Source organism: Phalacrocorax carbo, chromosome 3, assembly GCF_963921805.1.
Source record: "Phalacrocorax carbo chromosome 3, bPhaCar2.1, whole genome shotgun sequence".
NCBI classification, from domain to species: domain Eukaryota; kingdom Metazoa; phylum Chordata; class Aves; order Suliformes; family Phalacrocoracidae; genus Phalacrocorax; species Phalacrocorax carbo.
In genome coordinates, this window is record NC_087515.1 from 75054041 (window position 1) to 75069341 (window position 15301).

Here is a 15301-nt window from a genome sequence, read left to right on the forward strand (position 1 = left end):
TCTGCATTTAGCTGCCTAAATCCCATTCGATCTCTTTTTGGGTGTGATGTACCTTTCTCTTTGGGCCTCAGTCTTTCTGTATCTCCAAAAACAGTTACAGCAAGAGAATAAATTCCTCAGAGCCTGCAAAACATTGATCTGCAGTGATAACTCGGGCAGTCCAAGACAACTCTTAATGAAAGATGGCTGAGGGTTTGGGTCATGACTTTCCTGGGTCTTATGGTAGCAACAGCATCACCTTAAATAGGGATAGTATTGAAAATGTCCTTGAAAATGCAGAATCTAATTTGGAGTGAGTTATTACTAGTATATTTCTCTTGATGCCTTCGGGCAGTGCATGGAAAAAGCCAACACAACTTTGCAAAAGGTAGTGGTGGTCAGAAGATTTAGAGAGAAGGATGCATTGCTCACCTGTTCTGGCTGGACTAGAGCAACAAGTGAAACACAAGTCTACACAGGAGTCTGCTTTAATCCATCATTCTATTTTATGAAGCATCACACAACATTTTCACCAATTAGCATTTGATAGCAGTTTAAGTAAGGACCACAGGGTTATTTAAGGAAAAAGCGGCAACCTATTTCATAGTCACTGACTCCTCGTTTGGCAGCAGTGCTCTTGGAGGGCTTGGGTAGTACCCGGCAGTTGCTGAGCTATTTGAGGAAAATCGTGTAAATCTATAATCCAGTGGTAAATCTGAAAGACAGAAACATACCACATCTGATTAGCAACACAGCCCATATCACATAAAAAATAAGCCTGTGGTGAATAGCAGTACTTCTTGAGCCCTTGAGCTGTTTGTTCACCAGCATTAGAACTCAATCAGCTTGTGTGATTACGTATTTATTTGACATCTTCAGCTGTCTGAGGGATTGACTTTCAGAGTTTACTCAACTGCAGTAAAGGATATTCAGTTCCTTGATTGCTGAAATAATGCTACTCATGGAAAATTATTAAACTAGTGTTTAAAAATTAAACAGAAATCTTCATTGAGCCTAGATGGAGTTTTCCCCCTAGGACACTTTCACGTTCATTCTTCAGTTTGTCACCTTTCTCTTCTATCTCAGCAAGCTACTCATAAAAGGGCTATGTTTAAAACAAGTAAGTCCAGGGTTTGTTTTTTTTTCATGGCTATTACAGCAAGATTCCCCAAAGGCACAGGTTCTTAGACCTTCCTGCAGTCCAGTGTTAACAACATCATTTTGTAACAAGCATTCTTAGAAATCTGCACTTGTAACTTGGCGTACTCATCGCTTCCACTTTGTAAAGAACACTGAATGCATTAAAAGAGTTCTGAACAGTCAAAGCTTTCTTTTCTGTACTTGTTTTTAAAAAGTCTTTACTGCCAGCAGTGACCTGCCCACCCTCACAGCCAGAAAACTGATACTTCCCATGCTCACCTTGTATTCAACGTTCAAGAAACCAAATTACAAAAACACACAAATAAAACTTCATTCAAGAAACAATTACCCTTCGAATAAATGAAGAAAAAAACCTCAACCAACAAAAAAGGGTTAGCTCCTTCCTAAGCTGCCTGTTTAGAACAAAAGCAAAACATAAAAGCTATTACTCAACCCACCTGAACAGTAAGTTATTAGTGATTTTTTTTTTTTTTAATTCGGAGTAAATTTGGGGTGATGATATCCTGCCACTGCAGTTTGTGCTCAGCATGTTTTGTGAAACAGGAAAACACAATCTGAGCAGTTTCGTCACAAACAACAGGAATGCAGGTCTGTCTCACACACGATTCACAGGCAGGCACCAGGACAGCGTCCAGGCCCTCAGCTTTAAAACCATATTAAACATAACCAAAGCAAGCAAATTAGTATTTAGATCCTGCTGAAAAACCAGATAGAGGCTGGAATAAAGCAGGAATGGGAGGAGACTTGATTAGAAGTGAATTACACTTTATGAAGTGGGTTACTTCAGCTTGTCAGAGAAGTACATTTCCTCATTCTGTCTGCGTCGGGAATCTCTGGAGCCCGTTCTCAGCACAGCAGAACAGGCAGATGTTTTTCTAGTCTGCGCAGGGCCCAATGGATTTACTGGCTGCTGAGTCTATTTATGACAGCTCTGTTTAAAACAAAGGTTTCCAAAATAAAAAATAAGACTAAAAAAGAAAGCAAATATTTCTGAATATCTGCACGAGCTATAAAAATTAAATGTCACACAGTTACTTTTATATAAAAGCTTTCACTAGCTTTTTAGTCCAGCAGTCTGGAGCGTCCCAAGAGTAGCTAAACCAAAGAGCAGCACAAAAGGGGCAGACTTGCTGCAGAGCTGCTTATGCTGAATAAAAAAAACCCAGTTGGACCAAAACTGTAATTTTGTTGATATTTGTTTGATATGTTGATAAATTAGCTTTACACAATCAGCTTAAACACCAAACCCATTCTACATACAATGCACAAGACTCCAAAAGAGAATAATGACTTTTTTACTACTCAAACCCCGATCTATCCATTAAAATATTGTTTTTGTCTGAGCAAGCTGACTTTGGAAGATGATCAGAAGGTATCCATATGTAAAAATGTTGGCCAAGGCTTCTCTGAAAGCTGCATGAAGCAGATACTATTCTTCACCCATTAAGCAGAATTTATGTATCACAACCATAGTAAAAACCTTCCTCTATTTCTAGGTTTTTTTCATCAATGATTTAATTTCCTGCATCTGCTTTGCCTGGAATATGCCACATTTTATGTTATTGCTTTATTTGTGTGATATGTTTATGAGAAAGCTCTGGAGTGATGTGGAGAGGCGTAGTTGGAATCTTGGTGGCTATGAATAAACACACGGTGAGGATGAAGGGCAAGTATACAGAGAAAGAGAAATGAAGATTTTTTTATTGGGGGAATGCAAAATTTATGGAAAAATGGAGATCCAGAAAATGTCATAGATGAAGACTGATGTAAGTTCATTTAAACTAAGTTCAGTGAAAACTTTGCAACTTAAAAGAAATCACACTTGCCCTGCATTTCAAAGTATCATGTGAATTGTACACCAAAGCTCGATCCAACTTCTTCTGATGTAAGTATCACTAGGTCCAGCAATCCTGGCTCATCAACAAAGAACAGTGATACAGGTCCGGAGACTGCCTCCTGCACACAGCAGCAATTCATTTCATATCTGGTCTTATTGCATATTAGCACTGAAGACACAGAGAGGCTTTAAGCAGCTCTGTTTCACTAAACTGAAATGCTTGCACAGGCCACAGCTTGATGTGAAAGCATGCAAAAAATAAGATATAGTACTTGATAATATAGCAAGTCTCAGGGAGAAAAATAATTGCTTATTTCCAAGCCGATTGTTTTCCTAGTGTTTTTGCCAGTAAATTTCTCCAGGTTCTGCTACTGTGCATGCTCACAACTGCTGCTGTTGTGGCAGACCTTTGCATCTTGGCACCCGCTTCTACCTAAACCTGGAGAGCCATAAGTTAGCCAGGGGGCAGCTACCCAGTCCTCTCCGAGATATAATTTGACAGCGAGGCTCTAATCAGCCCTAACCTACACTGATTCTTATCCAATATTGCCGCTCTCCTAAAATAAAAAAACAAACCCTGGACAAACTAAACAGCTTGAGGCTTGAAGAATGAACTAGCCGGCTCTACCCAACTGCTTGAGGATCACAATCCCAGAATTTTTCTTGGGTACTTGGGTAATTCCACCTAGACTCATTTTGTTCCCAAGACAAATAGAATATTAACTTTTAGAGCCAAAGACTCCTAGAAGTCAGATATGGGGGTCCTTAGGTCTGTGTCCCTTCCTGGATCTACAGAGATGTCGGTTATTAGTCGCATCCCCCTGAATTTCTGTCCCGCTCCTTTCTTTGCTCCCACACCAGAGCCTGCGTGCGCGTGATGAAAACCAGTCTCCTTTGCAGTGGCCATTCAGCGTTACGAGCGTTTCCCAGTGGCTGGGCAGCCCTCGCGGGTTATACGCCTCAGCCTGAGCTCAGAAGGAGGACTCCTGCCCTGCCCTACCTCACTCGCAGGACTCCAGCAGCCCTGGTGTAAACAAGATGTCAATGATGATGTTTGAACAGTAACCACCGTCAGTTAGTGTTCCAGTTGCTGTGTTCCAGTTATCCAGATCCAGGTATTAAGTGACATTAATTACAACATTGTGCTCTGAAGCTTATGTATACCCATCTCCATGCATGTGTTTAGGTGTTACGGATGGATTTATTTCATAGCTACTAAGCTGACAACATCTCAGTGTCTGTGTGCTGTTCAGTTAGTGTAGGAAAACTAAATGACAGCCACAAGCTTTTATCAGAAGAAAAATTAGTTCCAGCCACATGGAGGGAAAAGGAAACCACAAGAAGAAGGGGAAACGTAAGATTCTCGATGAGCGATCAGGAAAATATTTGAGTAACTGAATGGAGGACAATTATAATCTAATCCAGACGCAGGCCTGTTTGATAAACTCAATACTCACGTCTAATCCTTTTTTGAGATTTCCTTGAACAAACCAATACATTAAACAAATATAATCTTAACTAAGCTCTTTAGAAGGAAGGCATTTTTCTCAGTTAAAAGCACAGTCCAAGACTGAAAGATTTCTCCGCAAATACACAGCAGAAATGCCAAGAATCATTTTACAGTATTGACCAACAAAAGCAAAGCCAACATTTTTTAATCATGACACAACAGCAGCATCCTGGTGATGAGTGAGAAGCCCTACAGAAAGCAGAACTCCCCTCCCCTCTCTGAGGTCTGCTCCCTGCTAGTCAGCAAGGCTGGAGCCAGACCCTGCAGAAACCTCCTAGTAAATGGCAGGGTTGTGTTCTTAAGTGAATCCCAAATATATCCTCCTGATTATCACCAAGGAACAGGCACAGGGAGGAAAACTAAAACTTCATTAGCAATACCCAAGTTTTAACCTGAAAAATCTTTAATCTGTTTAACTGTGGCAAATCTCAGAAAACACAGACAGAGCTCTATCTTACGGCCCGACATGCAGGTGGCGTAACTATAGGGGCAGATCGTCAGCCAGTATTAATTCTTTTGCTTTTACAGGAATTCCAGTAATTTACACTGGCTTAGAAGCTTTGCCATAAATCTTTCCCTGTATTTCAAAGTTGCAGTTGAAGAACAAGGAAAATTTTCATTTCTTAGTGGTAACAATTTCTAATAATAATTTCTTAACACTGGAGTAAGCACCACTGCTGCAGGGGAGCTCGCCAGTTTGACTGCACTGTCGAGTGACCTGACTTGCCAGGTCACTGAATCTGCAGGTAAACTGTAACAGGTGTTGGGTTTTGTTTTTTTTAAATACTAAATGTTTTTATCTCCTGACCCATTTCTATTTTGTAACAGCCAAAGCAGTGCTTGCAGCAAGAGCTCATAATGTGATGGCGGGTACTAGTGGCAAAAAGAAAAGAAACCTCAAGGTCGCAAGTAGATTTATCTGATAGCAGTGTTTTTTGCAAAATCTCTAAGGCTGATTTCCCTAAAAAGGAGGTCAGATGTTTGCTGCACTAAAACAGAGCTCCTGAAATAGTGAAGTCAGCATGAGGAAAGCGTTCCATCAGTTACATGAAAGTCATTGCTGCTGCCTGCATATTCTGTAAGTTAGAGAGGAGGAGGAGGGAGGGTGTCTGTATGGTGTCGTGTGGGAAGGGGGGGGACTCTTCAGTACAGGTTTGCTCTATAGAAGGAAGTTGCTAGAGCTTCTGAGCGTGGATGTAGCTGACAATGTGCTATATGAGCCAGTGCAGTTTATTCCTGGGCACCCAGGAATAAAGACTAAAACTAGCCTCAGTGAAAGTGCAGGTTTGCTGCTTTAACTGCACCTGCGTATGAGCTTTTGCCAGTGCAGGTGTATGGGTCGGAGATCATGCCTGTGGCTCTGCCAGTAGACATCTGTAGCATGAGCCTGGCCTGAGGAAGAGCTTTGCTGCCACTGGGCTTTTCTACTGGTTACCCTCCTCTGCATCTAACACGGAAGAGGGTGACACAGGAGAAAACCCAAGTGGCAAACTGCGGGGAGATGTGGAGCAGCAGCCTCACTGTCAGAGTTTCGCAGCGGGGTGAATGTCTGGGGGATGGAACGAGCATCTCGTTGTGGCTGCTGTGGTTGACTGTAGCATACAACACTGCTAGTATCTTGGGAGTAACAATTCACATTACTTCGGGTCTACCCTATGGCCAAGGGACTGCTGACCCCGGTTTGAACAAAACAGCTGTGCACAAGGTGTGCGCTAAACTTGCATCTGAGCTTGACAGAGTGTGCTGTGAAGGAAATCCTTAGAAATTCCTTTGCTGTTTTGCGTTTATATGAGAAAACTCATTACTTGTACGTGAGGGAAATTTCTCTCATTTTTGTTCTAGTTTAAATGGTGATTCGTGGAGATCCTTTGAGAAAATAGCCCTGTGTTGCTCTTTGCTTGATCTGGAACTGATCAAAAGAAAATACTAGACTAAAATATTTTTTAAATATTTAGATGAGGACTTAATAAAAAAAAACATCCTGAGAGAATGCCAAGATCCTACTAGCAGGTGTTAGTCTTTCAGGGATGTTCATTAATTTCTGTCTGAATGATGCATCCTGGGTCTAAGGGCGGTGGGAAGGGCTTCTGAGGTAAGTTTAACTTAGCCTGAACACAAGCAATTGTTTGAAATGACAGGCATTTCTGATTTTTTAAGAAAAAGAAATAAGTTGCATTTTGAGGCTGTAAAGAAGCTATATTAAGATAAATGCAGTGATGATACATCCCTTTTACTTTCACTTTGAGGTAAACTCAGCAAGATCAACCTTACTCTCCAAACTTGGGTTAAGGTTGTCATGTGCCACTCTCCTGTAAAACAAATGTTTTCTTTCCCTTCCCCTATTTTTCCCTCTGTATGGGTGAGAAATATTTCTTACCTTAAGGTAAAAAGCCACACACAGACAAACATTAAGTTTTAAAGCAGTGAAGACAAAGCCTACATTGTTTCTTGTGTGTGTTACCATCTTAATCCAGAGAGAATATGTTAGGCACCAATCCAGAGTACATAAATGCTTCCAGCCACTTTTTCTTGTACATGTGAGGTTGCAGGTTACGTAAAATTCCAGCCCAGTCAAAGAAATATTTCCAATAGTTGGTGACTTACCTATTGTCACTGTTTTTCACAGTCAAAAATTATCCACGCTTTGTATTACCACCACTGTTTTTAAAGAAGCAATCTAAACCCACCCCATAAGTCCACGATCTAGTCAAAACCCAATTATAGCTTTAATTACAGCTTGCAAATGAAATTATGCTGCCTGAGTTGAAGGATAACTTTAAAGCAGAAATGACTGAGTGGTTCCCCCTTTCTTAATGAGTTGCTCATGAGTTCTCCCTTTAATCTTTTAGAGGTGGCTGTACTTTGACATCTCACAGAGCAGAATAACAACGGCAGGAACATTTCTGTCAGTTATTGGCTAGGAAGTAATCTTTTGGGTTCTGCATGATTTGACACGGCCTTCAGGGGCACAAGTCAATACACCTTTCTTGAGGAGGAAGGAAAGGCTGAACAAATTGTAGGTCATTGAAAGCTGTCCTTTCTATGTTGAAAATTACTACCAAGTAGTCTAATCCTTTGGGAAAGTTGGGGTCTCAGACCCTTTGGGAAATAACTGGGTCCTGAAGACTTTTTACAAGCTAGTTCTAATTTATTGAAAAATAATTGGCAATGGTTGAAATGCAGTTTATTGTTGGTTTCGGTTGCATTTTGCAGCTAAAAAAATAAATTTATTATATCTCTCTCTTCTGTTGATTATGGTTTTCTTTCTCTTAAATTAAGAACATTGAAACTAGTTTCCTGGAACAGATGAATCAGATTTACATTATCTGATGCTTTTCTATTTACACAGAGAGCAAGATGTTTAGCTGTTAATACATTCAAAACACGTATCATCCTCCCAGTCAATTATCTTTGCTACCTGTTTTTTCACTTGTGTTGCAACCTCAGACCCAGAAAACCTCAGAAATGTTGCCATTGTATATGTGTACCAAATTTTCAAAACTACATTTCTTGTATAAAAAGTTTCTTTATAAAAATGACCCCTTTGGCCTTTTAGGAGCAACTAGTATTTATAGCAGCTAGGCCCCAAAGCAGTTTAAATCCTCAAAGCAGTCTTTAGCTGATATTGTATAGATATATTTTTACATTGAAGCTGGTAAGTAAAAGCATGGTTGTAAGGCAGGCATTAAATACAAAAGGTTACTGCTAATTGACAACTAATATATAATATAGATAGTTTTATACGTTTAAGGAAATTATATCCTATTATTGTATTATTTGAGTAAATAAGTACATAATTATCATTCTAGTTAAAGGAAAGACTAATGTAATTTTAATAGGAGCTGGATTTGACTTTAAGTGATGTAATGTCAATGAAAAACCGTAGAACTAATGTATTGAAATATGGAGGATTTTTTGTTTCACTTCAGCAATAATGATGAATGATATTTTTCACAATATGTAAGCGAGCACCTGGCTACATGCTTACTGAAATTCATGACTTCCATGGTAATAGTTGATTCTTCAAGGGCATTCGCCTTTAAAATAGATGTTGAAGAGTGTAAGGTTTGCAGCTTGTACCTGATCTGTGACAGGCAGACCTGTGTACCTGTGACCCACGTGTTGCCAGTTCTGGTGCCCCAGTCACAGCTGCCTTGGGGTTCCCATTGTGCAGATAATTTGCAACTCTAAGCAGAAACATGAACTTCTTTGCCATGGTTCACTGGCAATTTTATCATTATATTTATACAGCAAGCAGGCTGATGACTCAAACTCCCACAGAAGTGGCAGGTTACAGATCTGTAGGGTCTTTAAAGAGACAGCTTTGTCAAATTAGATATTTTTCTCTTGTACCAGCTAACTGAAATAGCAATAAGACATGAAGGAAAACTTATGCACCCATATGGGCAAAGCATGATAAGATTTCATATAGCATGCAAGATGTAAAAAACCCCATTATCCTCCATGACACACTTGGCTATCAAATCTCCCAAGTGCAAAATGAATTCCGTTTCCATAAAACATTTACATTTGCACTAATTCTTCTCTTTCGAGCTGCAACACTGCTCAATCTCCTGTTCTTGCTTGCAGTAATTTTTAATCCTATGACAAACCTCACCATTCGGAGGTGTACTAGGTTTGCATGGCAAGGTTTTGGTAATGGGGAGGGGGCTACAGGGGTAACTTCTGTAAGAACCTTCTAGAAGCTTCCCTGATGTCCGACAGAGCCAATGCCAGCTGGCTCCAAGACAGACCCGCCACTGGTCAAGGCTGAGCCCATCAGCGATGGTGGCAGCGCTTCTGGGATAATGTATTTAAGAAGAGGAAAAAAAACCCTGTGCAACCACAGCTGGAGAGAGGAGTGAGAATATGAGAGGAACAACCCTTCAGACACCAAGGTCAGTGAAGAAGGAGGACGTGGTCCAGGCTCTGGAGCAGAGATTCCCCTGCAGCCCATGCTGAAGACCATGGTGAGACAGGCTGTCCCCCTGCAGCCCACGGAGGTTAACAGTGGAGCAGATATCCACCTGCAGCCCGTGGAGGACCCAACGCTGGAGCAGGTGGATGCCCGAAGGAGGCTGTGACCCTGTGGGAAGCCCACGCTGGAGCAGGTTTGCTGTCAGGACTTGTGAGCCAGTGGCGGACCCTCACTGGAGAAGTGTGGAAGGGGCCCACACTAGAGCAGTTCATGGAGGGCTGTAGCCCATGAGAAGGACCCACACTGGAGAAGTCCAGTGGAGGACTGTCTTCTGTGGGAGGGACCCCACGCTGGAGCAGGGGAAGAGTGTGAGGAGCCCTCCCCCTGAGGAGGAAGGAGCGGCAGAGACAACGGCAGAGACAATTTTCCCCCAAGTCGAGTCTGTTTTGCCCATGATGGTAACTGGTGAGTGATCTCTCCCTGTCCTTATCTTGACCCATGAGTCTTTCACTATACTTTCTCTGCCCTGTCCAGCTGAGAAGGTGAATGATAGAGCGGCTTTGGTGGGCACCTGGCATCCAGCCAGGGTGAACCCACCACAAGAGGTTATGAGACACGTTCAGGAGATTAGGTTAACAATCATGAAATTAAAAAAAAAATTTTATTGGGTTGTCCTTTTTAGGATTTAAGGCCCTCTTTTTAAATCTTTTCTTTGCAACAAGAAACGAAACAAACTTATCAAAATCCCCCCATGAACTCTAAAATCCCACATTTACTCATCATGGGATGTTTTGAAGTGAGACTTTTATAAAAATATCAACCATGATCAGAATCAAAGGAAAAAGCATTAGCTTGAAATATGCATATCATTTTTGGGATTGAAGAATTTGTAGTCAAACATTAACCTAAAATGGTAGCACTGGCTAGTTATTTTAGTGAATTTTTCTACAAAAACTTGCTTAGTAAATAAACTGTTATTTATATTTTATATTCTTTGTAAATCAGGGAGATCTTCTGCAGTTATTGTCACAATATCTACGTGGTGAAAGATGTATCATTATTTACATGCGTATCTGGAAATGTGATTAAAAGGCCACAGATCAGTGGTCACCTGCTCTTTGAAGGTAAAGTGCAGATTACGCAGGTACGACAGGTAAGAGTACCCACCTCTACTTGGCTCATACCAAACTTTCTGAAGTGGAGGAGGATGTATTAGAAAATGTGGTTTAGGCAAAACACCATTTTTCAGACAGACCCCTACACGTTTTATTTTCCATGTGCGAGCTCAAATGTAACGTTCCCTCGGTAAAGGATCCTGGTTTGGAAAATTTGGCTTCAGATATCACTGTGCTTGAAAATGGTCAAAAAGTGTAAGGGAGCTGTAAATGAGAGACTCAATAGCACAAAAGTGAAGAAACAGATGGATTTGTGAACGAGGCATTTAGAACAGGAGTAGGGGCATTGGCTTCTACTATTTTATTAACCATGTACTGTCAATATAATCATGAGCTCATCAGCTTTTTAATACTTGAGAAAAACTTCCCTGCTTACTGAAGAGAGGAGAATTAGCTCATAGAAGACTACATAATGTTTAGAAAACTTTCAACTTAACTCAACATTACAGAGATATAACCATAACACTGCTCTTCATTTAAACTTTTTTAAAATGTTGTCTTAATGTCAAGGAAATAATGTGTTAATTGACCTTAACCTGATTTCGTCTCCATACTGATGAAAGTACACAGAAGGTATTATAGTAGATCCTTTCTGTCCTTTGGGCAATTTTAACGATAAACAAAATGCACAAGAAAAATGTCAGTTTCTCTTCAGGGACTGTTCAGATGACAAGCTGTGACACAGCAATCTGAAATCCCACTAATACTTTCCTTGCCAGAGGCGACATTAGAGTTCAGAATTTCTGATGCATCTTTAAATGCAAACCTTTTGAATCAGATACTGAATTTTCAACAAAAGAAGACGACAGAAATGTATTAGCATGGAAAGCTAATGAAGAATGGGTTAGATTATTTTTTCACCGAGCTGTCATTTTACTAATTACACATACGATTTGTGTATATGCTCTGTTATTTTATCCTTTGAATGGCCAAACCCTGCAACAGCAGCATTGCCTGTGAAACCCTTTTCCTGCAATGCTCTTTGGTAAGTATCAGGTCGTTTCCTCTACCTACACGTATAAATTCTTCAGGTGAAACTGTTAGAAGGCATCTGCACCAAACTTAAAACATGTTGGTGAAAAAGGGAACTGTCCAAGTTGTTTGTACTCCAATTTCTCAATCCAGATCTACAGCTTATTTTTAATTTTTTTTACATATTTCCTCTATTTAAAAAAAAAACGGAAACAGGCTTGAAGGGTTTTATTACCCAAAATGAATCTCTGATAACTCTCTCAGAAGAACTCTCATATGAATTTTGATGAAAACTGAGTTATTTTTGTAAAATACTACTAGTATTGAATAATGTTGAATAATTTTTGGAATAATCTTTTTCAATGAAAAATGTGTCTTGAGAAGTAAACCAAGCTATTCTTCATGCAAACATATATATGTTGCATCCAAACAACAAAAATCACTTTTAGAGTTAGCACAGCAGCAATTGTCCGCCTTTCACCAAATATTTTTGCAGATTGCAAGCTGTTGGGATATTTACTCACATGTGGCACTTACTATTGCTTACACAGACGTACAAAGGCCAGGTCAGACATTGCTGATAGTGAAGCCCTGGCGAGCCCACAACTCGCAGGAGGCTGGAGCACGCCTCCAGGGAGGTGGCAGCTTGTTCGGCTGGGTCAGGTCAAGCCGGGTGCTGCCGGGGCCATGCCAGCTGGTGGCTGGCAGCTGGGCTCCTACGGTCAGCGCACCGTCAGCCTGGCTGCGCGTTTCGGCTCGGGGGATCTTGAGGAAAGGCCTGCGTTTTTGCAGCTTGGCAGTGGAAAGTCCTCTGCTGGTAATTGAAGTAGATGAATAGAAAAGGAAAAGCTGGAGCGCATCAAAGTCCCATAACCCATTCGAATTTCTTCTAGCTAGTTATTCCCAAATAGCAGCAGCGCAGCTATGACTTACAACTGCAGCCAAAAACTTCAGGGCTTGGCAAAGCAGGGACTCACACAGCTTGCTGTGACAGGAGTCAGACAAGGTATTCGAGAGGAGTCAGGAATTCCTCAACATCCATAATAATGAACATCTGCTCTTCTGCACAAACAAACAAGAAATACCTCTCTCTCTAAGACACCTGAGAGGTTCTCATACCTGCAGCTTTGAGCCTGCTTTCAGGCACATAGCTGCAAGTTAAAAACGTTATTCCTCCCCCGTCCTTTAGCTCTGGGGTATAAGTTTTGCAGACACCAGCCCCTGCCCCAGCGCAGGTCTGATGCAGCGAGGGACAGCAATGTTCCTCTTAACGGAGGAACAGATTTTGCAGGGGCTCCACTGCCCATGACAGGCGGCTATACTACTCACTAATTCACACAGATGTGCCTTTATGGTTCTCACCCCTTCGTCTGCAGCTGGAAACTTGGTGGTACATTTGCGGTCTAAAGCCTTTGCTAGCCCTGCAAACTGAGCTGTGGTTTGGGGGAGCTGGCTGGGAGGCACAGTTTCACGGAGTGTGGCTGACCAATGTGTTTCCTCTAGGCCAACACTTCCAAAGCAAGCCACAAAATGACTCTGAAAGAGGTATTAGAAGGGAATTTTACAGAAGTTACCTCTCTCAGCAATTTCCCTTGGTATATCTGGGCTTTGTACCTTTAGGCTGAAATACAGACTACAACATGGCAAATATCAAAAGCATAAATAAATTGTGGCACCGTATTGAGTTTTCTGGTTTGAGACATCCTTACAATGAACATACATGTGTAAATTATAGTTGCAAAGAACAGGTCTATCATATTCTGGTGTAGAAATAACTGCTGGGCAAATCTGAAATGCTCTGTTGGAAGAACTTTTTATTCCTTGGTCTTATGCATGAAGTAGGCAACAGATGCTGAACAGGGGGGTTAGTAACATTAATACTTGCCGTGTTCTTCACACAGCTAAGCACCTAATTCATTTAATAATTTGTTTATTCCTTTAGATATGGTGTATTGATAAAGTTCAGTAAAGCAAAATGACAGATTGAGGATAGATAGAAGGTCTTCACCACTTTGTAATCAACTGATACGTACTGCAGTTGCAAAGTTATTGCAGTATTACTGCTACAACTATTGCTACAAACCATCCAAAATAATGCATGGTCCCTCCAGGGATAAACATTAATGGAAATCAGAAGATCAGCCATAATTGCACCTTTGACGCAGCCTTGATGTAAGAAGGTAGAAAGCCTGAGCTGGTTTCTCAATTAGGTGAATTTTTGGAGAACAAGACATTGCTTGTGATTGCCTTGTTTTCCAGATAAAGAGAATATTTTAGGCTCCAGGTCTGCCTGTAATGATACTACATCTTCATCAGAGAAAAAAAAAAAAAGCCATCTCTCTTACCTGCTATTGCTTCAAGACTAGGGATTGCAATAGTGCTGTAAGTGCTAATACATTTACAGGACCATGTGTGAACTAAGGTTTCCTCTGCATTTTCCAGGCCTGGCAATCTGTCCACGAAGAAAGAGCCCCACTGCTTAGATACAGAGTAAAGAGCTTTGAGCAATTCTCCCTGAAAGAAAAATAAACAAATACATAATCTTAAAAAAAAGGGAATCTTTCTCTCTTCAATCACAAATATTAGTTTAAGGAACTCCAGTGTTTCTCTGATTTTCTGGGAAAAATGTATCTCAGGAGCAATGTGACTTTAAAATATTATAAAGAAGAACAACAACCATCTTCCTGTAAGTCCCCAAGGTCCTATACAATTTATGGATTCCCTAGGACATAAAAAGTTGGCTTTAAATGTTTTTCCCTTAAAAAAAAATCTTCTATGTTCCCCAGTTTTCTGTTTTCAATAGTGTGAATAGCCTGCCACCTTTCTCTGCTGGAGAAGCTGGGTAGCTGCGGCACAGACCGCAACCCAGCCTGGAACTTCTCCCGGGAAAAAGGAGTATCCCGGTGCTGGAAAGAGTAACTGTGAAGGATGATGCATCATGCCACCTGTGTCGTGTTATCTGTTTCTGAGCTGAGGAATGAGCGAGAACAGAGACGCAGGATCCGTGGAGAGCCATTCAGTTGCCTAGCAAATTGTGAAAATTGGTTTTTTTCCATTTATATTTTCAGAAAACAACATGTAGACTCATTATGTTTTAAAGAAAGCATTAAAGCAGCACCGGGAAAACTGATTTTTTTAGCAGTTCATCTTGAAACTTGCTATATATTGCCATAAGCAGCCAGAAAAAGCTCCAGTTGGCCTCTACAGAACGATGAAAAAATGGAAAACAAAACCGAGAACTACACTAGAGAAAATCTGTTAAAGTCATTTGTGTGCAAAGTATCTTTTCAGACCAGCAAAGCACAGATGAACAGGTACCCTAGCGTATGCCTCCAGATTTGTGAACTTTTGTACTTTATTTTCCTTTTAACCCCTTTCTTAATAGTTTTGAGAATCTGCTGGAGTAATCTGTGTTTATGACAGAGGTCTGTGGCTTTTGATCACAAGAAAGCTGTTGATCCAGCTGAACAGACCATGTCAGTAAACACAGAACCATTCTTTTTGTGATTCTGTGTAACAGTTTTTTCTCTGAGCGTAGCTGGGGGCAGGGAGGAGGTATTGATTTGGACAAATACAGAAATCGGTTCCCATTTTCTGATGTAAATAGGTTGGAAAAAAACCCCATACCCCTTGTTTCAAAACAAGCAGTTAAGAGCTGGGCTCTTTTGTGTGTGTTTTTTCTTTCTTTTTCTTCACACACAGGGACAGCATATTGCTTTTTTTAAACCCCAGGACTTTACATCAGTTAT

At 40.8% G+C, this 15301-nt stretch overlaps 1 protein-coding gene across 1 annotated transcript in view; it reads right to left on the bottom strand.

Annotated features, from left to right (window-relative positions):
- Positions 1 to 451: 451 nt before the first annotated feature.
- Positions 452 to 15301, bottom strand: part of NT5DC1 (5'-nucleotidase domain containing 1) — a 149508-nt gene continuing 134658 nt past the window's right edge. Inside the window, exons 11-12 of the mRNA XM_064447431.1 lie at positions 13898 to 14066; positions 452 to 694 (exon numbers count right to left, since the gene is read on the bottom strand). Of these exons, the coding sequence (XP_064303501.1) occupies positions 576 to 694; positions 13898 to 14066 (288 nt within the window). The 3' untranslated portion in view covers positions 452 to 575. The remainder of the gene's footprint in view (positions 695 to 13897; positions 14067 to 15301) is intronic.